This window comes from Bos indicus x Bos taurus, chromosome 23, assembly GCF_003369695.1.
Source record: "Bos indicus x Bos taurus breed Angus x Brahman F1 hybrid chromosome 23, Bos_hybrid_MaternalHap_v2.0, whole genome shotgun sequence".
Lineage (NCBI taxonomy): Eukaryota > Metazoa > Chordata > Mammalia > Artiodactyla > Bovidae > Bos > Bos indicus x Bos taurus.
In genome coordinates this window covers 13,873,404-13,900,508 of record NC_040098.1, presented here as the reverse complement: position 1 = coordinate 13,900,508, position 27,105 = coordinate 13,873,404, and the positions used below count along the sequence as shown (strand labels likewise).

Sequence of the window (27,105 nt, the reverse complement as noted above, 5' to 3'; positions counted from 1 at the left end):
ACAGTGAGGCATTGGAGCACAGCCCTCCAAGAAGGTGGGCTCAGTTGCCAGGAACGGGGAGGCCAGGAATACAGTCATCACACATTTCAGAGACCAGAGGGAAGAAACATCAACTCTAGAACAAAGCTCACTCAGAGGTTGAGAAAATGACCAAAGGAAGGTGTAGCTTCTGAACTGAGCAGGAGACAGAAATGTACCAAGGTCCCTGGAAAGAGGGGGACCCTAGGGAAGACCCTCAGTTTAGTTCAGTTCAGTCACTCAGTCGTGTCCGACTCTTTGAGTCTTCTCCAACACCACAGTTCAAAAGCATCAATTCTTCGGTGCTCAGCCTTCTTCACAGTCCAACTCTCACATCCATACATGACCACAGGAAAAACCATAGCCTTGACTAGACAGACCTTAGTTGGCGAAGTAATGGCTCTGCTTTTGAATATGCTATCTAGGTTGGTCATAACTTTTCTTCCAAGGAGTAAGCGTCTTTTAATTTCATGGCTGCAGTCACCATCTGCAGTGATTTTGGAGCCCCCCAAAATAAAGTCTGACACTGTTTCCATAGTTTCCCCATCTATTTCCCATGAAGTGATGGGACTAGATGCCATGATCTTCATTTTCTGAATGTTGAGCTTTAAGCCAACTTTTTCACTCTCCACTTTCACTTTCATCAAGAGGCTTTTGAGTTCCTCTTCACTTTCTGCCATAAGGGTGGTGTCATCTGCATATCTGAGGTTATTGAGATTTCTCTCGGCAATCTTGATTCCAGCTTGTGTTTCTTCCAGTCCAGCGTTTCTCATGATGTACTCTGCATATAAATTAAATAAGCAGGGTGACAATATACAGCCTTGATGTACTCCTTTTCCTATTTGGAACCAGTCTGTTGTTCCATGTCCAGTTCTAACTGTTGCTTCCTGACCTTCATACAGATTTCTCAAAAGGCAGGTCAGGTGGTCTGGTATTCCCATCTCTTTCAGAATTTTCCACAGTCTATTGTGATCCACATAGTCAAAGGCTTTGGCATAGTCAATAAAGCAGAAATAGATGTTTTTCTGGAAGACCCTAGGACAGACTAAAGGGGGAAGTTCAGAATGGAGAGAGAGGAGGATCAAACGTCTTACACACCAGCTAGTTGCTTCTGGCAGAAATAGTCCTCCAATCGAGGAGAGCTACAGCACTTTGTATGTGACTTCACTCAGGGTGATGAGAGGTTGCAAGATCCTGGTGCTCAATTTGGGGAAAAGACAGCTCACTGAATCTGGAGCGCACCTGCCAGCAACAGCAGATGAGCCTCTGGAGAGGGCTGAGAAGAGAGACTTGCCACATGACGAAGAAAGCTCGCCATGTCCTCTCTGTCCAGCGGGCAGCAGCAACATACAGATGGAAACCACAGAAGACTCTTGGTCACTGCTCTGTATTCACCAAATCGGTCTCCTTGTGGGGCTGGTTCTCAGCTTCACTCTACCCCCTCCATCTGTCATCATCCCTAATCTCTGCTGGTATCATTACACACGTGTATTCACAGGGTCTCCAAGATGGCCTCTTAGTCCAAACAGCCCTTAAATATAGGGGAAATGTGCTCAGTTTCACTTAAAATAAGAGGAAATAAAGCTATGCTGAGAAGCCATTTGTCACTAGTCATATTGGTGAAAAATAAGTTTCACCAACACTCTGCTGACTGAGTCATACTGTTGACTGTGTGACACTGTCATGTTGGTGAGACTGTAAAACAGTGTCCTCTGTAAGGGAAACTGGAAATATTCATTAATCCTTGATCTAGCAATCCCACCCACAGCAATTTACCCTGAAAAATATATCTCTAACAACATGGGAAAACCATAAGCATGAGATTATTAACTGAGGAACCACAGGGGACAGCAAAATATTGGAAACAACCAACAGGCCCATCCACAGGAAAACAGATGAATGAACTATAATACATGTGACCCAGGCATATCTGTTTCTCTGCGCTTTGGTGTTTTGCACTTCAAAGAGACTGTAATTTTTACAAATTGAAGGTTTGTGAAAACCCTGTGTCAGTCAAGTCTATTGGCACCATTTTTTTTCCAACAGCATTTGCTCATTTCATATCTCTGAGTCACATTTGGGTAATTCTCACAATATTTCTAACTTTTATTATTATTTTATTGTATTTGTTACAGTGATCTGTGATCAGTGACCCTTGATGTTACTACTATGACCCGCTGAAGACTCAGATAAAGGTCGGCATTTTAAAGCAATAAACTATTTCAAATTAAGATGGGTATATTTGTTTTTTAGACATAATTCTACTGTACACTTTATTGGCTACAGTTAAGTTAGCATGAACATAACGTTTATATGCACCGGGAAACTAAAAATATCGTGTGGCTTGTTTTATTGTGGTAGTCTGAAATGTTATCTCTGAGATGCACCTTTAATGAGGAAGATACCTATGACCATGTAGATGATTACAGGATCATTGTTAAGTGAAAAAAGTGAGACACACACAAATGTATATGGCAATATATATAAACATATATGTATATATATAGTTACGTATATAATTATATACATAATGGCAATTTTGTATCAGAGAGAAAGGATAATAAGAATATATATGATACTTGCTGCTGCTGCTGCTGCTGCTAAGTCGCTTCAGTCGTGTCCGACTCTGTGCGACCCCAGAGATGGAAGTCCACCAGGCTCCTCTGTCCCTGGGATTCTCCAGGCAAGAACACTGGAGTGGGTTGCCATTTCCTTCTCCAATGCATGAAAGTGAAAATTGAAAGTGAAGTTGCTCAGTCGTGCCCGACTCTTAGCGACTCCATGGACTGTAGCCCACCAGGCTTCTCTGTCCATGGGATTTTCCAGGCAAGAGTACTGGAGTGGGGTGCCATTGCCTTCTCCGATATGATACTTATGTATGAACAACAACAACAAAAAAAATACAGAGGAGATAAGCCAGAAGCTAATGCATTTGGTTGCCTGTGACAGAAGGGGGAATGGTGGGAGGGCTGAGACTTTTCTAGAACCACATTATATAGCTGTGACTTTTGAGCCATATTCATGTTTCACATATTTAAAACAATCAACAAAAATTTTTTAAAAACCCTAAAATGTAATAAAAATAGAAACAAGTGTATGTACCTATACATCAACTGATAGCATAAACTCACAGAAAAAACGATCTGAAGAACTTCTGAACATAGTGCTCTGTACACTCTCAATGGGATATATTCTAGGGGACAAAAAGAGCTGCAAAAACATCTTGACCTCCAGTTGGTACCTCTGTTGTTGGTCATATGGTACTGGTGGTGAAAGGGAATAGTATCCTATAGTCCTTTCCCCTCATGTTCTCAGCCTGCCTTTTGTCTGTGGAAAAACTTTAACCAAAGAATAAGTTTAATCTGAGAAGAGAGAAAATGCAGAAGCAAAGGGAAATAGTCCAACAAGACTAAATAATAACAGTTCAGTCATTAAGCATGGTCAAGAACTTTTAGTACCTCCTCAAGGGCTATCAAAACAGATCAGATCAGTTGCTCAGTCGTGTCCGACTCTTTGCGACCCCATGAATCGCAGCACGCCAGGCCTCCCTGTCCATCACCAACTCTCGGAGTTCACTCAGATTCACATCCATTGAGTCAGTGATGCCATCCAGCCATCTCATCCTCTGTCGTCCCCTTCTCCTCTTGCCCCAATCCCTCCCAGCATCAGAGTCTTTTCCAATGAGTCAACTCTTCGCATGAGGTGGCCAAAGTACTGGAGTTTCAGCTTTAGCATCAGTCCTTCCAAAGAAATCCCAGGGCTGATCTCCTTCAGAATGGACTGGTTGGATCTCCTTGCAGTCCAAGGGACTCTCAAGAGTCTTCTCTAAAACCACACTTCAAAAGCATCAATTCTTCAGCGCTCAATTGTCTTCACAGTCCAACTCTCACATCCATACATGACCACAGGAAAAACCATAGCCTTGACTAGACGAACCTTTGTTGGCAAAGTAATGTCTCTGCTTTTGAATATGCTATCTAGGTTGGTCATAACTTTCCTTCCAAGGAATAAGCGTCTTTTAATTTCCTGGCTGCAGTCACCATCTGCAGTGATTTTGGAGCCCCCCAAAATAAAGTCTGACACTGTTTCCACTGTTTCCCCATCTACTTCCCATGAAGTGATGGGACCGGATGCCATGATCTTCGTTTTCTGAATGTTGAGCTTTAAGCCAACTTTTTCACTCTCCACTTTCACTTTCATCAAGAGGCTTTTGAGTTCCTCTTCACTTTCTGCCATAAGGGTGGTGTCATCTGCATATCTGAGGTTATTGATATTTCTCCTGGCAATCTTGATTCCAGCCTGTGTTTCTTCCAGTCCAGCATTTCTCATGATGTACTCTGCATAGAAGTTAAATAAGCAGGGTGACAATATACAGCCTGACGTACTCCTTTTCCTATTTGGAACCAGTCTGTTGTTCCATGTCCAGTTCTAACTGTTGCTTCCTGACCTGCATACAAATTTCTCAAGAGGCAGATCAGGTGGTCTGGTATTCCCATCTCTTTCAGAATTTTCCATAGTCTATTGTGATCCACACAGTCAAAGGCTTTGGCATAGTCAATAAAGCAGAAATAGATGATTTTCTGGAACTCTCTTGCTTTTTCCATGATCCAGCGCATGTTGGCAATTTGATCTCTGGTTCCTCTGCCTTTTCTAAAACCAGCTTGAACATCAGGAAGTTCACGGTTCACATATTGCTGAAGCCTGGCTTGGAGAATTTTGAGCATTACTTTACTAGCGTGTGAGATGAGTGCAATTGTGCGGTAGTTCAAGCATTCTTTGGCATTGCCTTTCTTTGGGATTGGAATGAAAACTGACCTTTTTCAGTCCTGTGGCCACTGCTGAGTTTGATAATGTCTAAGCCATATCCTGTGAGCTGTCTTACAGATACTGAAACCCCCACCAGGTGGAAGAACTTAACTACATGATGACTAGGCTTGTCGCTGTGACAAAAACTGCCACAATTCTGGGAATTAATCTCAAGGAAACGGGAACAAACTGACCCTGGAACTAAGGATTAACTGTACTTAAAACAATCAGGATGATGCTGGTCAGACTACTGATGACAAATTTTAAGATGACTGTCAGAGCTGACTGTGCTGTTTCTACATGTAGCCCTCTGCTGTCTATAAAAGCTTCTGCCCCTGACTGTCAGTGGAAGGGAGTCAGCCTTTGGACAGGCGTCCGCCCTCCCCACTGGTTGCCGGCATCCAAAGTAAACCAAAGTTTCCTTTCCACCAACTTGCCTCTTTATTGGCTTTTGAGCAGCGATCAGCTGGACCCCACTTTCCATTAGAGTGTACTTTGGAGCAAATGAGTAAACAAACTGAAGTGCTGAGAACCTGAGTTCTCCCCGTGGGAGAAAGTAGATCACTGTGTGAAATGAGCAAGGACAAGGAAGAGCCCTGAGGTGTATTGGTACTGGAGTTACCCATGAGCTCATGATGTTTTAAAAAAACACATATCTCCTCTCTCTGCCCACTCAGAGTGTCTATAAGCGCACACACACACACACATAAACACAAACACACAAATAGATGTGGTTATGTATGAATATAGCCGTAGATGAATAAACAAACTGATAAATACAGAACAAAAGAAAAGCTAATGGAACAAAATGTTAACAGTTGGTGAACCTAGATAAAGGGTATATGGGTGTTCACTGTACCCACAACTTTTATGAGGGTTTATAATAGTTCAAGAAAGAAAGTCAAGGAAAAAAACAAAAGTTTGTCTTTATCATTGCCTCCCATCTGGATTAGTTTGGTTGCTCTTCTCTGGACTTTTCTAGCTCTGGTTTATCTCTCTTGAGAGCCGTTGACCAAAACTGCCTACAGCAATCCAGTCATAGGAAAGCCATCCCTGTAAGCCAGGGTGAGACACTGTCAACCTGGTTTCATATGTTCCTTGGTAGGATTTTGTGGTATCCGACAGGGTCAGACTCTCTAGGTACCAGCCAATGTGGCTCCTGGGGCTCTTGCCAAGGATGGAATCAGAGTTTAGAGCCCTTATAAGTGAACCATTTCGATGGCTAATTTACAAGTACATTAAAACTTACTGGCCATTTTTCTGCCCATTCCCTGGAACTCATGAGATCTTTCTGTGGACTATCTCTATTAATTAGACTCTCCACGGCCTAGGAGAATTTACTACCGCTGACACATTCAACAAATGTGACACTATTCAACAAATAGTGCCCGAGTAGCAGGCACTATTTAGCCCTGGAGCTACAGTAGTGAAAACAGGCAGACATTTCAGACATAATGGAGCTTATGTTAATAAAGATTTCAAAGGGAGGAAAGGAAGCCAGGTTGATAGACGACAAGCAAATAAATAAGTGAATAGAGAGTTGGTGATACAATTGACAGGAAAAAAACAGGCAAGGAGGATGGAGTTCGGGATGGGAGTTGGGGAGTGGTTTGCAATTTTTAAATAAGGCAGCCAGGGAAGGCATCTTTGAGTAGGTGACATTAAGACTGGAAGAGGTGAAAAAGTGAGCCCCAGTGATATCTGGGGGAAGGGTGTTCCAGGAGGTGTATTCTATGGTAGGAAGGACCTGTGGTGGGAGCCATCTGGCCTGTCCAAGTAACAGGAAGCTAGCAGAATCTGGAGTGCAATTGCAGAAGCAGTGCAATTGAGGAAGAGGGCAAAAGGAGACCAGCTGATAGGTCGGGGTCAGATGGCATCACTGGGCTTTGCAGGTCACCTGTAGGTCATGGTCAGCTCTTGCCCTTGACTTGGAGTGAAGACAGGAGCCTCAGGAGGGTTCTGGGCAGAGGAGTGGTTTGACACACGTTTCTAAAGTCTTAGCTAAATTAAAACTCCTTCCCACGACTTCCCCAGTAGTTCACTGGTTAAGACTCCATGCATCCACTGCAGTGGGCACAGGTTCCATCCCTGGTCAGGGAACTAAGGTCCCGCATCCCTCACATGGCCCCAAAATTAACTAATTAATTAAAAACAACTCCTTCCCTGTGTGCTCTCTTTCAGATGATATTAATTCACAGCTGGATTTCTGAGGATTCCCTTTCACTTCTTCACTTCTTTCCTGTCTCCTGCTAACTTACAACAGTCTCTTAAAATAACACCTAGAGCTGCCACCAAAGCACCATAACTGTTCTGTCATGGGGTCTGAAATGAGTGATGGCCATTTGTGGGTCTTTGGGGGTCACACCCATGACTTTGAAGATGAAAAGAGGTGTGGTAGAGTTTAGAGGATGTGGAGGGGTGAGAATGAATGTGAGTGACAAAGAGGCCAGGAGGCCAAGCCTCATGCTGGGGCAGGGAGCATGCTCGGGGTGGAGAGAAGATACAGTGGGAGCAGGGATGCTGGGCCAGGACAGAGAACCAGGAGGTGAAGATGTCCACGCCCCATCGCAGAGCTGCTGGACCTGCCACTGCAGGTGAGTGACCAGGAGTGAGGCACAACTTAATCCTCCCAGCTGTCACAGCTTAGAATCTGCAGCAGGAGTCTTGGTTTCTTCCATTTCCTGAAATGAGCCACTCTGCTGGACATAAACTCTTGGTCTTTGGTCAGTGAGCCCCAGGCATGAACATCCAGGGAGGTTCTCAGCGGGGGCTTCTTGGAGTCCTCTCTGTGGAGCTGGGTGGTCTTGGGTTCAGGTAGGGGGTGAGACCTCATCCAAAGGACGGGCCTGAGAAGGGGCCTGAGACTGGATGCATGTCTTATCTCTTCCCTCACCACCTCTTACCACAGTGACCGGGGCAGGACATCACGCGGAGCCCCTCTTCCTGGGCTCTGCATCTGTGTCCTCTGCACCTGTGCTCACAGCATCCTGCCCTCCAAGGCAGCTACTTACACAAGGATGCAGGTGAGCGAGTAGAGGGAGAGGAGCCATCTCTGAGAGGACCCACAGAAATACATGTCCTCCTCTTCTTCTCTCTGCCCTCCTGAACCTTTTACATTCTGTTTATGACCATTATCTTTAATAGATTTTTGAGATAAAAGGCAAAGAACTAGGAGGCTACTGTCCTACCAGATCAGTGGTATCAAGACCAAGAACACCAACTGGTTTTACGACACAACAGAGGAGAAATAATCAATGCATAAATTAGAGCTTTAACACTGTCATAAACTCTGGAGCAGCAGGATTTAGCAATGGGCAAGCAGGCCAGGATAGGACAAAATTGTAATTGGGAGACAGGAAGTGACACTACTGTTTTTCACAGTAAAATAAAAAGAAGGGAAAGGAGAGATATTAAGAGAGCGAATGAAGTGCACAGACTTTGCCAGGCTGGGTTATATCCTTTCAAATTAAAAAACGCTGGGAACTTACGTGATATCGGCGTTTGGGTGAAGCCCAAAGACTTCGGGGTTATCTAGAGATGGTAATGACTGGATGTATTCGAAATACTGATCCAAGGTTTTGCACACAGGGATTTTATACCCTGTATAAAAACAGAACGATGGTTCAAACATCTTCTCACTGAACCAGACCTATATCAGAGAGAAAACAGGAGAAATAAATTGATGAATATCCAAATGAAAACCCCAAACTGCCACTGTCAAGGAGATAGGGTCACCTTATTTCCATTGTAAGCATTTTTTATATTGGATTTGAAAGATCCTTAACAAAACCACTGATAGGATAGTTAGACATATGCGTGCATGCTCAGTTGCTTCAGTCATGTCCGATTCTTTGTGACCCCAACAGACTGCAGCCCACCATGGGATTATCCCAGCAAGAATACTGGAGAGGGTTGCCATTTCCTCCTCCAAGGAGTCTCCCCGACCCAGGGATCAAACCCACTTCTCCTCTGGTTCTTGCACTGCAATGCAGCTGGATTCTTTACCACCGAGCCACCAGGGAAGCATAGTTAGACATAGATTAAGGAAAGAGAAAGGCCACAATATAAGAACAATGAAAGCCGGTCTCTGTTTAACACCAAAGAAGATCATTTCTAAGGGTGAAGAGGGGAGAGCCAGCCTTGCAAGCCCGCCCTCTACTGGAGTAATCTGACAAACCTTGAGTTCACTTTAAAAAGGCAGGGGAACGGATTGCAGAAGCAATAACCACACACACAGACACACAGACACACAGACACACACACACACACATGAGAGCACATCTGGGCATTTTCACTGCCTCCCTTCTCCCCAGAAACAGGGCTTGTGCCCGGGGGCTTATGCTTGTGCTCAGCATGGCCCGCAGTGGCACTGAACACTCCATACAGCCAGGAAAACTTCTTTTACAAATATCTCCCCTCCACCCTGAGCTGGAGCGCACCCTCTGTTAATTAAGTTATGTCCCTGGACACAAGAAGCAAATATATCCAACCATCTTATTGTTTGCCTTAAGACATCCCTTTCTCATTCTGTATGAACTGATTATCTATAAGGTAACAGCGAGAGAACAAATAAATACTTGGTGTGGATAGACTTATTCTGAAGTGGAGAAAACAAAAATGTTGAATGCCTATGAGCCTGCTTTGAGGCAATGACTTCTGTGTCTAAAGGAGTGATTTTCACAGAAGGGAGGGAAATAATGGGATGATGGGAAGAGCAGGGATGCAGGCTGGATGTCCAAATCACTCAGAGGACTCCATGTGGAAAGAAATGGGGATTGTGTTTTCCTTCGATTGGTCACACTTTCTCTATTATCTTCCCTCCATATCCTGCCTCTTCCAGCTCTTTTTAGGTCCAGTGATTGCTCTGAAACACTCTGTTCCCTGGTTCTCCCTTTTTTATTCATCACAGTTCTATTCTGTTCAACTCCTGTCCACAAGGCATTGAGCTTAGAACAGGAACAGGTTGCAAAGACGAGACACGCAGTCCTTTCCTTCAAGGAGCTTGTGACCCAGTAGAGAGAGAAGCCAGTTACATAATCACCATAATACAAAGTGCACTAAGGTAAGAGATAGAGGAAATAAAAATAGGCAAAGTACTAAGGAGGCGAGCCAGGGAGAAAGAAGAACCAGATGGGTGTCAGGCAAAGCTTTATCTAGAAGGTGATTTTGGAGATATACCTAGAAGGATAGGATTTTAGCAAACGAACTTGTGACTGGGGAGACCACACACGCAAAGGTATAGAATAACTGATGCAAAGATGTAAGGCAGGTTGGGTACATGATGAAACCAGTGTATTTACCCTAAGATAAATATAACATAGAGGGAAGAGATCAGACAGAAAAAGTGAAGTGAGGTCATATTATGGATGACTGTGGATGTCAAGGAGAGGACTGGTGCATAACTGAAAAAATGGGGAGCAGTTGAAAGTCATCAAAGAAAACAGTGCTATGATTATGGTCATTATTTAGTAAGATGAGGTTTTTAGTGATGAAGATGACAAGGGTGGCAAAGGCCATGGGGTCTTCAGCACACAGACAGCAAATGACCACACTGAGTTCTGAGCTGCCAGGTGACATATGCATAAAAAAGCAAAAGGAACTTTCTTCTTGTTTTTCCACTTCTTTAATAAAGTTCAAAAGCACAAAGAGTAAATCCACGAATAGCTAGATTTAAAAACACAAAAACAGTTGCGTTTCACCAAATCTGGAGGACACTTTTGGTATAATCAAAATACAGAATATGAAATCTACATGGAATTACTTCAGGACACTCTGAAAGGTAGCCAGACAAAATAAGTTCTCTTCAAGGACAAAGAGCAAAGTTCTACAATTACTGGTTTTAAGGGACACAGGCCATAAGATGCTGAGAACAGAGAAAACAGACAAGGATTCAAAGATAAGCTCCAAATTGCAAGTCACAGTGACAGAGGATCCAATTTGAAGGCTCTGGTTTTCAATTGAAGCCATTTTCCCTCAGGGAACACGGACCAGGTAAAGTGGCAGATGACAAGCCTTTGCCTCCCTGGTCACCCACATTCTGTTTGAAGACGTTAAGCTGAATGTTGGTATTTTTCTATATTGAGCTGTCTTATATAAATTTTTAGGAGTCTCCCAGGTGGCACCAGTGGTAAAGAACCAGCCTGCCAATGCAGGAGCCTTAAGAGATGCAGGTTTGATCCCTGGGTCAGGAAGATCCCCTGGAGGAGGGCATGACAACCCACTCTAATATTCTTGCTGAGAATCCCATGGACAGAGGAGCCTGGTGGGCTACCATCCATGGAGCTGCAAAGAGTTGGATATGATTGAAAGGACTTAGCATGCATACATCCATGTATATTTTAAAGTAAGTAAATTTTTTTATATCAGGCAAATACTAAATAATCAGTATTAAAAGTCAGTAAAGGTCAATTCCCTTTCCTTATCTTCCTTGACCTCTCTCAGTTGACATTTCTTCTTTCTTGATACATTAAAGTATATTAAAGTACTCGGGAATTTGTCCTCAGTTTCTTTTCTTTTTTCATCCTTTTCTCTACACTTTCTTCTTAGATGATGATCTCATCTCATCTCCTGACTTTAAATGCCATCTACATATGACAAATTCCAAATCCTTTTCTCCAGCCCTGGGCTCTCTCCTGAGCTCCACCCTGTAAATCCAACTGCCTGTTTATCTTCATCCATTCTCTTATTCAACAAATATTTATTGAGTGCCTACTATGTGAGAGATCCATTCCAGGTACAGCGATGCAAACAGGTGAAGTCCCTGCCCTTATGGAACTTCCAGTCTTAGACATCTCCACTTGGATGTCCAGTAGGCATCTCATAGGTTACACGATGAAAACAGACGACATATGCATATAAAAGCAAAAATTAGGAAATTTCCACCCCCAGTGAAATTTCTTCCCCTAGAAATTCTTTCTCTTCTCTGTAAGTAATCCCATTCTCCATCCAGTTACTTAGGTCAAAACTAGGAGTGATCCTTGACCCTGCCCCTTCCTTCCCCATCAGCATTCTGCTGGTAGTATCTGTACGATATGTCCAGAATCTATCCACTTTTCACAGTCTCCAGTGCCAAAACTCCAATTTGGGTACTTGTACATATTCTAACAAATATGCTTACTGCTGCTGCTGCTGCTGCTAAGTTGCTTCAGTCATGTCTGACTGTGTGCGACCCCATAGATGGCAGCCCACCAGGCTCCCCATCCCCGGGATTCTCCAGGCAAGAACACGAGTGGGTTGCCATTTTTGTTTCCTCTTTTAAATCTCAGATACAGAGGTGAGTTCATCATATTCATTTGTTATTCTCAAGTCTCTAGACCCTTTTCACTTTAGTTTTTCCCATTTAGCCCTTATATTCACTCCTAGTCTCCTCTTTGGAGAAGGCAATGGCACCCCACTCCAGTGCTCTTGCCTGGAAAATCCCATGGACGGAGGAGCCTGGTGAGCTGCCGTCTATGGGGTCGCATAGAGTCGGACACGACTGAGCAAACTTCACTTTCACTTCTCACTTTCATGCATTGGAGAAGGAAATGGCAACCCACTCCAGTGTTATTGCCTGGAGAATCCCAGAGATGGGGGAGCCTGGTGGGCTGCCATCTATGGGGTCGCACAGAGTCAGACACAACTGAAGCAACTTAGCAGCAGCAGTCTCCTCTTTGGGGACTTCTATTTAAATATACTTGATATATGTCCTTGAAAGTATGTATTTGTCCTTGAGAAATTACCCAGGTACCACTCTATAGGTCTCATTTTATTTTTGAAAGCTCTGCACCTGATGCTATGTTCCTAAGATTTATGCATGATGTCATATGGACCATTTCTTCCAAGTGCTGCATTGTATTCCATGACAGGCATACAACATTTAACTCCTCTATTCCTTCTCTAACTCTTCATTTAACTCCTCTAACTCCTCAACCCGACAGACCCTCAGGTTGCTTTCAACTTTCCACTCTCCCAAACAATACTAAGGATAATGTCTTTGTACGTGTCCACAAACCTGTCTGAGAATTACTCTGCGACATACACACAAGAGTGGGATTCTGGTTCAGAGAGTAGTCCCATCATACACCCTTGATATGACTCAGTGCTACCAGTGCACCTTTGAAGGGTAAGCAATGGCAATACATGTGCTCACCCACTACTGCTTATCTATTCTCTCAGGCTTCTTATCTATTCTCTTAGGCTTGTTCATCTCCACAGTGGATGCTGTGATGTGCCACCAAATCCTTCTCCAGGACCCAGGAACTGGCTCCCCCAGCTGTCTGGAGTACTGGCTACTGAGGGCTCACAACACTGTCCCTCCCAGGAATTGCCCTGGAAGGGAGCTGCCTCAACCAAGATCATGCCCTTGGGGGAAGGGAGGACCACAGGCAGAATCCCTCTAAGAGTCCACTTCCGGAGAATCCAACCAACAATGGTCACCTGCAGCTCCGTGCACAGTCTTGCCATGACATTTTTATACATATCCATGTGTGGGCTTTTTTTCCCCTAGAAATGTTCTGGGATGTATCTACCCATAATACTTAGTTTTGGTTAAGTTTTGTTCAATTACTTCCCTAGAGATCTGCTTCTGTATATCCTTACCAACACTTATTATCATCCACCTTTCTCCAAATACAGTTTTAAGAAAAACCTTAGTAAAGGTCGAAAAACAATTCAGATTTCTGGTCAACCTCCAGTTTACCAAAATACCCCCAAAGCTTATGCTTTGTTGTTGAGGTCTCAATTTTGTTAAACTGGGAAAAAAACTAAGAATTACCAATTTAGATCCTAATGCAAAGAACCCAAATAACCATAAAATACTCCTGTATCTGATTTTTTTTCCCACTTAGGTAACGTATATTGCGTCTTTAACATGTAAAAGTTTTAAGAACAATTTGAGTCTGATAGATTCTTGCCTGAAGAATCCCAGGGACAGAGGAGCCTGGAAGGCTGCCATCTATGGGGCTGCTGTCTATGAGTCGGACACGACTGAAGTGACTTGGCAGCAGCAGCAGCAGCAGCAGATGTACTTATACTATTCATCCTTGGTGTGAAAGCCAGAATTGCTAAGAGATAATATTTTCTAGAAAATGTTTGCTCACATGACCTATGCAGATTTTACTGGGCACTGAGGAAAAAAAAAACCACTTCATCAATTTTCAATTGTCTGTCCTAATGCAAAGAGATGAGAAAACTCAAATTTTGGCTCATTCTCCGATCACTTATCTTGGGGCTTGAAATTGCCCTGAAGATTTTTCCCCTTTTCAGAGGAAAAGACAGAGGTATTATGTCCAATATTTTTATAGGAGGGGAGGTGGACATGAGCAGCTAGTCTATACAGAAGAAGATTATAGATCATTGAGAGTTGACCTTTGTTCTGTTTTGGACAAGTAGATTGCTAGCTGGTTTGGTTTTGGTTTGGTTGGCCGATTCTTTTCAGCGGCTCTGCTCTATATTTTTTCCCTTTCAGTTTGGCTTACCTATTACGAACCAAAAATATTCTTATTTAATAGGAAGATGCAATGAGATGTGTATCTATGGTATTTTTTTCTAAGTTGACTTACTCTAGCAAAGCAGTTAAGTAGACGTTTATCAAAGTCATCGGTGACTCTGCCCCCATACTGCACCTCTCCAATCATGTACCGAACGGTATTCCACGACACACCCTTTATTAAAAAATAGAAAAGAGTTATTCGTTGTCAACCCAAACAAAGAATTCTAAACATTTCGATTCTTTCTCTAAAAGAAAGCTCTGAAAAGGGAAGCACTAGCTAGACTGCATTTAAAATTACTCATTATCTTATATTAATAACTCTTTTGCTCTTACACGACTTGAATTGCTATGGTTTGTTCACCAAAGAAAAACTTACAATACTAAACATCAGTGAATATATTGCTCATTGATTATGTAAAGTAGGGGAAAAAGAAGACTATTTTTCAGTCTATGGATGTAATTACCAATAATGTTCATTATAGTAATGCCACGCTGTTAGAGCAGAAAAAAGTCACGTTAAATGAGGAAAGGAGAAAAATCAAGTAATCAATGCTTGAATATGCTTTCTTAGTAATATATTTTCTGAATCTGTATGAGAACATCTAGAAAATTATTCACAAGGTTTTTCTGCAATGCAATCTTTCTCTGAGTCATTGTGTGAGCTATGACTACATCAAACCATTTATTAATTTCCATAGCAATCTTATATAAGCAACACATTTCAGATATTAGTAGTTCTTTATTTTTAAAAAGTTTCAATACATTTGGGGTAGGAGAAGTAAGGATGCTTGATTTTTATTTACTTTCTCTTGGTTAAAATTTTATTTTTCAACTACATTGCCTTTCAAAGCAGCTATTTCAAGATAACTGTCATTTGTACATAAAAAATGATAAACAATCACAGATACAAACCCATATAATTTTTTCATCAAAATGTCATACTCAAATTTAATGTCCCTTTGTAATTTCTAGGAAAAATGATGGTTTGATTCTAGATTTCTCCCCTAGCCAGATAACAATTCATCACGGCTCACCCTCATCATACTGATACTGAAGAAGCTATGATTATCTTTGTGAGAAGGTATCTACTGTGAGAAGGAAGAGAGGGAGAGACGACAGGCAACTCGTATTTACTGAGTCCTGACTACACACCATACACACAAATACTAACTTGCTTATTCCTCTTGGAAACCATGACCATTTTATAGATGAAGACACAGGTTCTGAGAGGCTCATAAACTTGCTCAAAATCACAGAATAAAAAACAGATTTCGAACTCCTTGGAACACACATGTGAAAGAACAACTGAGTTTGTGTTCTTAGTCCAGTGACCCTGAGGAAGTCCATTATTCTCTTTAGCCTAGTGCTAGTCATTCAGTCCTGTCCGACACTTTGAAACCCCATGGACCGTAGCCCGCCAAGCTCCTCTGTCCATGGGATTCTCTAGGCAAGAATACTGGAGTGGGTGGTCATTCCCTTCTCCAGGGGATCTTCCCGATCCAGGGATCAAACCCAGGTCTCCTGCATTGCAGGTGGATTCTTTGCCATCTGAGCCACCAGGGAAGCCCTTAGCCTAGTACCCCATCAGTCAAACAGGGATGATGGTAATGCCTTCTGTATCTGCCTCACCCAGTTGTGAAAATAAAAATGAGAGCCTGCACACGAGTACCTTGAAAACTGTGAAGTGCTACATGACCAGTGATGTTGTTACAAATCACTGCTATTTATCTGCATAGCATCTTTTAAGATGTGACTTAGGGTGCAAAGGAAATTCCACGTGGGCTGGGAGATAACATCCTCACTTCTGAGGACTCTGAGGTGGCATGAGTGAGATGAAGGAAGGAAAGTCTGATTCAAGGTATACTTTCTCTGGAAGTACACGGAGGCACTGGGATGTGACGTGAAGAAGGCTGTGCTGTTTCTGAAAACAACGAGTTCATCCATCACAGCTCTGACTCTGCTGTGCATGTGCTTGGGAGAGACAGAGGTAGGGTGAGGGTGGGGGACACAAGTGTGAAATGGAGAGCCCCAGTGCACTCCGATGGGCAGTCGAGGTGTGACTGGAAACGGCTGGACCAGTAAACAGGTGATTGGAATGACTGATCCCTTTTGGAAGAACTGGGGGGAACGTTAGCAGGGTCACTGCATATCCCAGACTGTGAATGTCTCTAGAACTTTGATTTAAAGACAGCAATGAAAACAAACAAACAAAAAGAAATAATTTCACTCACTTTCTTAATGTCACATTCATCAAGGTGATTCTGAATAAACTGAACGCTGGCTGAAAAGTCGGCAGAATTGAACTCATAAGGAATATTCCATCCTAAGGGACCAAATTTGCGTCGCTCCTTAAAAACACCAAAGAAAAGTTAAGTATTGAGTGAGGTTTTTAACTTGTATTGCAGCTGATTCCTTTTTATTATTCAAACAAACTACAGTAAAAGTAAGGCATGATACTGAAGTAAGTTGACATCATAAAAGAATATATCCCAAACCATTATTTGGTTTGGGATACAGCAAACATTAGAAATACTTTTCCTTGGCTCTAAATGGTTGACAAAAAAAAGCAAATCTCTGGCTATTTGCCAAATTGGAGTCCGGGGTTTAAAAAATCTAGGTCTCCACTGTCAGCTCAAGAAAGTTCAGTAGGTGCTCAAAAAACAGCTGTTGAAGGAACTCACTTGTTCTAAATTGGACTCTTGAAAGTTTCAAATGTGAAGTGTAAGGGTTTGAAGTTTTGCTTTTCAAGTTGAGTAACCTAAGCTCACAGGGTGTTCAGACTCCCTGCTAGTATCACTTTGTAATCTTGCAGTTTCAGATTTTGAAAACTAAACATTTTCTATTGTAAAACATGACATACCTGCCTTAAAACATATTGCCCTTGTTTGTTCTCTCCTGTGAAACAGTGGTTAATCATTTCAAATCATCAAATTACTCATAAATAATCACACAGGGCTCAAGCCAAATGACTCAATTGCTTTGATATTCTGAGACCATTTTAAAGGTATGTGAGTGTCAGAACTGATATTTTCAGACCCTGATCACCTAGCAAACCACATATATTAACTCAAATGTTACCATACCATCAGCTTTCCCTGCCTCAGCACACAGTCAGTCTAAGAAAAGTTCAATTATTTATTCAGGTTAGCTCCTGACCATTGATCCAAGTGTCACTCTCGTGGAGAGTAGAATCCTGATACATTGGTGGGAAGATACAATTCCACTTCTCTACCTCTAAATGTATACTAGCTTTTCTTTCTCTTTTTTGCTTTCCCTAACCCAACACACATACACAGACATAGATACACACACACACACACACACACACACACGGTTTTCACGAACCATTCCAATACTTCTTTCTGCAGCTGTTCCATGCTTTAGACCATGAATAACACTACCATTTAAAGGAATCTAAATGAATTTTCATTTGGGCAAATTCACAGACAAGTCAGAGAAGAAACTGAGAAAGTGAGAAGCTTTAATTACTGATTTTTGGTAAAGAAAACACCTGCCAAGGCAGGAGACACAAGAGATACAGGTTTGATCCCTGGCCTAGCAAGATCCCCTGGAGAATGAAATGGCAAACTACTCTAGCATTCTTGCCTGGAAAATTCCATGGACAGAGGAGCCTAGTGGGCTACAGTCCATGGGAGTAACAAAGACTCCTGAACACAAGGAGTTGGACACAACTGAACACACACCGCACAGGATATGCTTTTAAGTGTATCCTAAATCAAAATTAAATTGGGTCCAGATGTCCTGGCCCTGGGAGATCAGACTGAGGACAAACAACCCTTAGACATGTAAACTGCTACCATTATTTCTAGAACTGTTCTTCTTTAGGTTGGGTTGTCAGGTATCAGGCATTTGTATGGAGGGACTCCCATTTCCACTCTAGCTAATTAGATCAAAGGTGGACAACCAGCCCAAGACCAACAACATCCCCTCTCCCAGGAATTTGAACTTAAGAGTTCAGAATTGGTATTCAGAGTTTGTCCTAATCAGAGCTCACTCAGGTGAGCCTCGTTCAGGTTGTTACAGGAGCAAGGGTGGCTTGGAGGATCTATAGGACATTAACACAAAAACGCATTCGGCTAACCCTTGAGTCTCTAGAATTACTTCCATCTTGAAGACTTCAAAGTGAAAAATGCAAAAATACACTTATAATTAAAATGCAAATGTTTTCCCATTAAAAGAAAGAATCATCTCTAAAATAGTTTTACCCATTTTGACTTAATTTTTAAAATTTGCTGGTCAGTTAGACAGGAGACTGAATGAAGAATAATTCTTCCTTTCCAATTACCAAAGCTGGTTAAATTGGCTCTACAGAAACGTCCCCATTTACGTGCACTGAGTGACTGCAATTCAGTTGTTCCTTAAAATGTGATCTTTGAAAATTGTCCTAATGCTGAGATTTGCTTCATTTTACATTACTATCAATTTTTATTTGTGAACATTCACTTCTTAGGTTGGTTCACTAAAATCACAGATGGTTTAATTCCTCTTGGAAAAAAGGACAAAATCTAGGTATCTTTTCTTTCACAAATGAGGTCATTTCACTTTCTTGCTATTTTTTTTTGTACTTATTGATTCCTATAAGTGACAATTAAGAAAAAAACAACACCTAAGTAGCACCAGGTGACGGAATTCCAGTTGAGCTATTTCAAATCCTGAAAGATGATGCTGTGAAAGTGCTGCACTCAATATGCCAGCACATTTGGAAAACTCAGCAGTGGCCACAGGACTAGAAAAGGTCAGTTTTCATTCCAATCCCAAAGAAAGGCAATGCCAAAGAACGCTCAAACTACCGCAAAATTGCACTCATCTCACACACTAGTAAAGTCATGCTCAAAATTCTCCAAGCCAGGCTTCAGTAATACGTGAACCGTGAACTTCCAGATGTTCAAGCTGGTTTTAGAAAAGGCAGAGGAACCAGAGATCAAACTGCCAACATCCTCTGGATCATCAAAAAAGCAAGAGAGTTCCAGAAAAACATCTACTTCTGCTTTATTGACTATGCCAAAGCCTTTGACTGTGTGGACCACAATAAACTGTGGAAAATTCTGAAAGAGATGGGAATACCAGACCACCTGACCTGCCTCTTGAGAAACCTATAAGCAGTTCAGGAAGCAACAGTTAGAACTGGACATGGAACTGGTTCCAAATAGGAAAAGGAGTACGTGAAGGCTGTATATTGTCACCCTGCTTATTTAACTTCTATGCAGAGTACATCATGAGAAACGCTGGACTGGATGAAGCACAAGCTGGAATCAAGATTGCAGGGAGAAATAACAATAACCTCAGATATGCAGATGACACCACCCTTATGGCAGAAAGTGAAGAGGAACTCAAAAGCCTCTTGATGAAAGTGAAAGAGAAGAGTGAAAAAGTTGGCTTAAAGCTCAACATTCAGAAAACGAAGATCATGGCATCTGGTCCCATCACTTCATGGGAAATAGATGGGGAAACAGTGGAAACAGTGTCAGACTTTATCTTTTGGGCTCCAAAATCACTGCAGATGGTGACTGCAGCCATGAAATTAAAAGATGCTTACTCCTTGGAAGGAAAGTTATGACCAACCTAGATAGCATATTCAAAAGCAGAGACATTACTTTGCCACCAAAGGTCCGTCTAGTCAAGGCTATGGTTTTTCCTGTGGTCATGTATGGATGTGAGAGTTGGACTGTGAAGAAGGCTAAGTGCCGAAGAATTGATGCTTTTGAACTGTGGTGATGGAAAAGACTCTTGAGAGTCCCTTGGACTGCAAGGAGATCCAACCAGTCCATTCTAAAGGAGATCAGCCCTGAGATTTCTTTGGAAGGAATGATGCTAAAGCTGAAACTCCAGTACTTTGGCCCCCTCATGCGAAGAGTTGACTCATTGGAAAAGACTCTGATGCTGGGAGGGATTGGGGGCAGGAGGAGAAGGGGACGACAGAGGATGAGATGGCTGGATGGGATCACTGACTCAATGCACGTGAGTTTGAGTGAACTCCGGGAGTTGGTGATGGACAGGGAGGCCTGGTGTGCTTCAGTTCATGGGGTTGCAAAGAGCTGGACTCGACTGAGCAGCTGAACTGAACTGAACTGAAGTAGCACCTTGGATTTATACCAGGATAGACTCAAACCATTGTGACCGAAGAACTCATTTGAAGCTCAAAAGCAGAGGACTTTGCTAGAATTTGGAATATTTGGAATATTGAATCTCTCCGATCCAATTAGTGTTTTTGAAATTATGAGTCCTAGGTGATATCATAGAAAAATATTAGAATCAGTGCATTTGCAAGAAGTTTTAATCTAGCTGAGAAAATAAGACTTAGAAACAAGGGGAGGACAAAACGGTAGTAAGTATAATTAACTGTCAAAATTTCACAGACGTTAAGCTTGAAGAAGACATTCAATCAAGGGCTCCTGGGAAGAACGAAACTGCAGCTGGTGTTTGAACAGAAGGGAGAAAAGAATCCTGAGCTTGGTCAAGGTCAGGAGCAAAGACAGGAGTGCAGAGCTCACGATCTGTCCAGAAAGAGGCTGCAGAACTGTGCCACTGCAGCAGGGGACAGCCTCTGCTGAGTACATCTGGAACCACAGCCCCACGTGATGATTCAGGGGTGGATGGAACGCAGACAGATTTGAACATCAGAAGAAAGAGCTAAACCTGACTCAGCAGAAAGGAGTTGTTAATCCATTATTCAGTTTCTAGAGTCATGATTTTAGGAAGACTAGTCTACTCCCTACTGAATTTAACCAATACAGTTCCTACTTTCTGTTCCAAAGGATACATAAAACACAACTACCAACACAATATGGAAATGTGGAACCCTCCATAGAACACCAAAGAGATGTTCAATGAAATCATCGTTTTAACGATGTCAAAGCCATTTCCAGTTTTATGTTAGAGTCTACCTCAGCCTAACGATCTTCTCTCCCACAGTCCAGTGCATAATCATTTCAGGCTCATCTTCAAAGCAAGGCTCTCTTTAGAGCATTGCATCCTATTTATTTAATAACTGGAGCTAACATAAAATAAAAAATAAAATCCATACTGGACAATATAAGAGAAACATCAATGCTGCTGCTAAGTCACTTCAGTCGTGTCTGACTCTGTGCAACCCCATGGACAGCAGCCCACCGGGCTTCCCCATCCCTGGGATTCTCCAGGCAAGAACACTGGAGTGGGTTGCCATTTCCTTCTCCAATGCATGGAAGTGAAAAGTGAAAATGAAGTCACTCAGCTGTGTCCAACTCTAGTGACCCCACGGACTGCAGCCCACCAAGCCCCTCCGTCCATGGGATTTTCCAGGCAAGAGTACTAGAGTGGGGTGCCATTGCCTTCTCCAGAAACATCAATAGGTTAAAATAATTAACAGAAATAGTCAGAACCCCTGGGAAAAAGGGTTCTGACCCCTTTTATACAGGAACGTGTAAAAGATATTTTTAAAAAATTCTGTATCATGTTACTATAATTATTTTCAAGAGATTTGCACTAAGAACTTTATTATCACACCTCCCCAAAGCAAGAACTGGTATTCAGACTATTAAATTTTAATTGAGTATTTGTCAAGGCTTAAACCTAAAAAAGAAGTCAGAAAAGTAAACACTTTTCTAAATGAGGAACTGTTAACAGTGGTACTCCCTGAGCCCCACAGATATGGCCATTTTTATTAAATATTAACAAATATTTTAATAGCCATGGTAAAATTTCCAAGTTTGCAATTGCCCCTGCAGGCAGTTAGAGCTGCTAATCAAAGACTCTTGTAATAAACCTCACAAAGTTGTGTATCACTCATAAGTCCCAAACATGGGCTTCAATGTGGCAAGCCAAAGTGAGAAAGAGAAATATCCAAACCATGAAAAGGACATAAAAATGACTAACGACACCTCCCCCAAGGGCAGTGGCTCTTTGGCAGTTATTCTCCATTCTCACTGAATACTAGAATCACGTGGAAAATTTTACAAAGGTCTGAGAACTTCACCACAATGCCTCCTCCAAGGGATTCTGGATCCAAGCGGTGGCTGAGGATCCAGTCATTAAGATAAGATGCTTAAGAGAGATGCTTAAGATGTTCACAGGTTCAGTTTGCTGGACCCCTGCTTAAGATGCTCAGGGTCCAATGTGGTGTGCCACAAGGGGCAGTACAGGGATCATCAGGGGGAACAAAACAGCCAATGTTTTCCTAAACTTCTGCAGGAACTGTTGGCAGGAGACTACAGATGGAATTGTTGAGTTTCAGAAGACCCAGACTTTGGAGGAGGATATATTTAAAACTAAAATCCTGAGGGGTGAGTGTGGGCTTGCTCTGAAGCCCAGGATAGTGCTACATTGGAGCTTCTGGGAAATGGTAGTGAGAGAATATTGACACCAGAAGGATGCTTCCCTTGCAAGTCATCTTTCAGAGGATGCAGGAATTGTTCTCAAGAAGTAGTGGCCAAGTAAGTGGAGGCATGCACCAGGGCACTGGGATGCAAGGCTCCCATGGGGAGGGCAGGAGGACTGGCTGGCCAAGGCAGAGACATCAGCTGGCTGCAGTGAGAGCTGACTCGGCAGCAGTAACCTCAGAGCCAAGTTCCTGGAGGAGGAGGGAGGGAAGCTGGGGGAGTCGGAAGTGAGCAGAACTTGGTGCAGAATTGGTTGGTGAATCTATGCAAGTTTCCATGGCGGCCCCCAGGTCACCCCCTCCCCCTGGGTAAGCCTGCTCCCACCTCAAGACACCCTCCGCCACTCTTCTACCCAAGACAGTTGTCCTTGATCAGTCAAATCTACTTGCCCTCCTTGCAGGAGAGGAGGGCTGCTCATTTCATCCTCTGAGATAAGAGTAGGATCCACATAACACATGATGCCCTTGAGGTGGGGTGCATGAGGCCAAGCCATGGTTCGGTAAGAGAAACACACTGGAGGGCAGGCGGGGGTGGCTGTTCCACCACTTGGTCCTGCGTTCTCATGTGTGATGGACTCCAACATGAACCCCTTGGAAGTGAGCAGACTCTTCCCAGAATAGACCCCCCCAACCATGTCCTTCACCTGCCTTCCGTCTGTAGAAAAACTTTAGTCGAAAATTTAATCAGAGAGGTGAGAAAATACAAAAGGAAGAAATAATAATAACTTAGTCATTAAAAAAAAAAAATGTCAAGGACCTTTGGTTCTTCCTCAAGGACTACAGACAATATTCTGAGCCACATCCTTTGAGTTGTTTTACAGAGACTGGAACCACCACCAGGTAGAAGAAGTTACCTGTATATTGCCCACAAACACACAGACATCAGACCAGCTGGAACCAAACAACTGATGATGCTGAGTCCTTCTTACCTCACCACCAACCAGTCAGAAGAATGGCCACGAGCTGACTGTACGACTCCTCACTACCCGCTCCAGGCTGGTACACTCAGTTTCAAGAACATTAGTCCACTGTGGCCCCCTTTGCCCGACAAAACAATAAAGCTATTCTCTTCTACTTCACCCAAAATTCTGTCTCCACGTCAGCACTGGAGAGCCGAGGGTGAGTTTTGCCACCAATTTCCCTAGTCCAGAAGCTTCAGATTATGTGACATGAACCAACTCCCTCTTTTATTCAGTCTCTAAAGGACAAAAGTATATACATCATGTTGTAGAAAGCAAGGGACATCCAGGAAAATTGGGAAGAATCAATTCACCAATTAACAAATCAAGTATTTGGCTTTTATACCCAACAATAGAAAAATATAAGCCAAAATCTTTCTTTGCAGATTAGTCCTTCCTATAAGAGTTGTGTCTTAAACCCTCACGTGCACACAGATCACCTGGGCATCTTATTACAACACAGATTCTGATTCAGCAGATCCAGGGTGGGTCCTGAGATTCATCTCTTAGAAGTCTCCAGGTGACATGAATGCTGCTGACGCAGGACCACGAGCCCCTAAAGAATTCCGGATTTTTCTATCAGACTAGGTCTATCCTAACCGATTTACTTTGACTCATGGACCTACCACTCCACGTTCCTATGCAACAGTGTTCTTTATGTCACTGGACTTTGCTTTCTCCACCAGACATGTCCACAACTGGGCATCATTTCTGCTTTGTCTCAGTCTCTTTATTCTTTCTGGAGCTACTTCTCTGTTCTTCCCCAGTAACATATTGGACACCTACTGACCTAAGAAGCTCATCTTTCAGTGTCATATCTTTTTGCCTTTTCACACCGTTCATGGAGGTCTCAAGGTTCCAGTTTGTGGATCACCCACCTGGTGACTTTATGGGGGGGCTAATGGTGACCTCCTCCAAGAGGACTTATGTTGCATGCTGCCTGCATGTCCCAGGACTGTGCTGCCAGTGCACCTGTCCCCACAGCAGCCCACTACTGACCCACACCTCCACAGGAGACCCTTAGACACTCGCAGGCAGGTCTGGTTCAGTCTCCTGTGGGGGTCACTGCTCCTTTCCCTGGGTCCTGGTGTGCACAAGGTTTTGTTTGTGCCCTCCAAGAGTCTCTGGCGTGCATGAGAGAAGGCACTGGTCACAACAAACACCCTCTTCCAATAACACAAGAGACGACTCTACACATGGACATCACCAGATGGTCAATGCCGAAATCAGATTGATTATATTCTTTGCAGCCAAAGATGAGACGCTCTGTACAGTCAGCAAAAACAAGACCAGGAGCTGACTGTGGCTCAGATTATGAACTCCTTATTGCAAAATTCAGACTTAAATTGAAGAAAGTAGGGAAAACCACTAGACCATTCAGATATGACCTAAATCAAATCCCTTATGACTATACAGTGGAAGTGAGAAATAGATTCAAGGGACTAGATCTGATAAACAGAGTGCCTGAAGAATGACGGATGGAGGTTTGCAACATTGTACCGGAGATGGTGACCACACCATTCCCCCAAAAGAAATGCAGCAAGGCAAGGTGGTTGTCTGAGGAGGCCTTACAAATAGCTGAGAAAAGAAGAGAAGCAAAAGGCAAAGGAGAAAAGGAAAGCTATACCCATCTGAATGCAGAGTTTCAAAGGATAGTAAGGAGAGATAAGAAAGCCTTCGTAAGCGAACAATGCAAAGAAATAGAGGAAAACAACAGAATGGGAAAGACTAGAGATCTCTTCGAGAAAATTAGAGAAACCAAGGGGACATTTCATGCAAAGTTGGGCAAAAGGACAGAAACAGCAAGGACCTAACAGAAGGAGAAGAGATTAAGAAGAGGTGGCAAGAATACACAGAAGAACTATACAAAAAAGGTCTTAATGACCTGGATAACCACGATGATGTGATCACTCACCTAGAGTCAGACATCTTTGAGTGTGAGGTCAAGTGGCCCTTAGGAAGCATCACTACAAACAAAGCTAGTGGAGGTGTTGAAATTTCAGCTGAGCTATTTCAAATCCTAAAAGATGATGCTGTGAAAGTGCTGCACTCAACATGCCAGCAAATTTAGAAAACTCAGCAGTGGCCATAGGACTGGAAAAGGTCAGTTTTCATTCCAATCCCAAGGAAAGGCAATGTCAAAGAATGTTCAAACTATTGCACAGTTGCAATCATTTCACATGCTAGCAAGGTAATGCTCAAAATCCTTCAAGCTAGTCTTCCATAGTATGTGAACCAAGAAGTTCCAGATGTTCAAACTGGGTTTAGAAAAGGCAGACGAACCAGAAATCAAATTGCCAACATCCACTGGATCATAGAAAAAGCAAAAGAATTCAAGAAAAACATCTACTTCTGCTTCATTGACTATGCTAACGCCTTTGACAGTGTGGATCACAATCAACTGTGGAAAACTCTTAAAAAGATGGAAATATCAGACCACCTTAACTGCCTCCTAAGACATTTGCATGCAGGTCAAGGAATAACAGAACTGAACATCAAACAACAGACTGGTTCCAAATTGGGAAAGGAGTACCTCAAGGTGCTTATTTAACTTATATGCAGAGTACATCATGAGAAATGCCGGGCTGGATGAAGCACAAGCTGGAATTAAGATTGCTGGAAGAAATATCAATAACCTCAGATATGCAGATGACACCACCCTTATGGCAGAAAGTGAAGAGGAACTAAAGAGCCTCTTGATGAAAGTGAAAGAGGAGAGTGAAAAAGTTGGCTTAAAATTCAACATTCAAAAAACTAAGATCATGATATCTGGTCCCATCACTTTATGGCAAATGACAGGGAAAGAATGGAAATAGTGGCAGATTTTATTTTCTTGGGCTCCAAAACCACTGTGGACAGTTACTGCAGCCATGAAACTAAAAGATGCCTGCTTCTTGGAAGGAAAGCTATGAAAAACCTGAAGTGAAAGTGAACGTCGCTCAGTCGTGTCCTACCCTTTGCGAAGCCACGGACCATACAGTCCATGGAATTCTCCGGGCCAGAATACTGGAGTAGGTGGCCTTTCCCTTCTCCAGGGGATCTTTCCAACCCAGGGATTAAACCCAGACAACATTAAAAAGCTAAGATATCACTTTGCCAACAAAGGTCCATATCATCAAAGTTATGGTTTTTCCAGTAGACCTGTATGGATGTGAGAGTTGGACCATAAAGAAGGCTGAGCACCAAAGAATTGATGCTTTGGAACTGTGGTGTTGGAGAAAACTCTTGAGAGTTCCTTGGACAGAAAGGAGAGCAAACCAGTCAATCTCAAAGGAAATCAACCCTGAATACTCATTGGAAGGACTGATGCTGAAGCTGAAGCTCCAATACTTTGGCCCCCTGATGTGAAGAGCCGACTCATTGGAAAAGACCCTGATGCTGGGAAAGACTGAGGGCAGGAGGAGAAGGGTGACCGAGGACATTTTGTCTAACTGAAAAACATTAAAACATTTCTCTAATTGAAACTAGAATGG

The 27,105-nt window shown here is 42.7% G+C and overlaps 1 protein-coding gene across 2 annotated transcripts in view; it reads right to left on the bottom strand.

Moving 5' to 3' along the window:
• DNAH8 (dynein axonemal heavy chain 8) overlaps nt 1-27,105 on the bottom strand; it is a 321,904-nt gene that overhangs the window by 39,671 nt on the left and 255,128 nt on the right. For both annotated transcript variants that reach the window (XM_027525064.1, XM_027525063.1), the window contains exons 85-87: nt 16,528-16,644; nt 14,367-14,468; nt 8,313-8,473 (exon numbers count right to left, since the gene is read on the bottom strand). In XM_027525064.1, the coding sequence (XP_027380865.1) occupies nt 8,313-8,473; nt 14,367-14,468; nt 16,528-16,644 (380 nt within the window). The remainder of the gene's footprint in view (nt 1-8,312; nt 8,474-14,366; nt 14,469-16,527; nt 16,645-27,105) is intronic.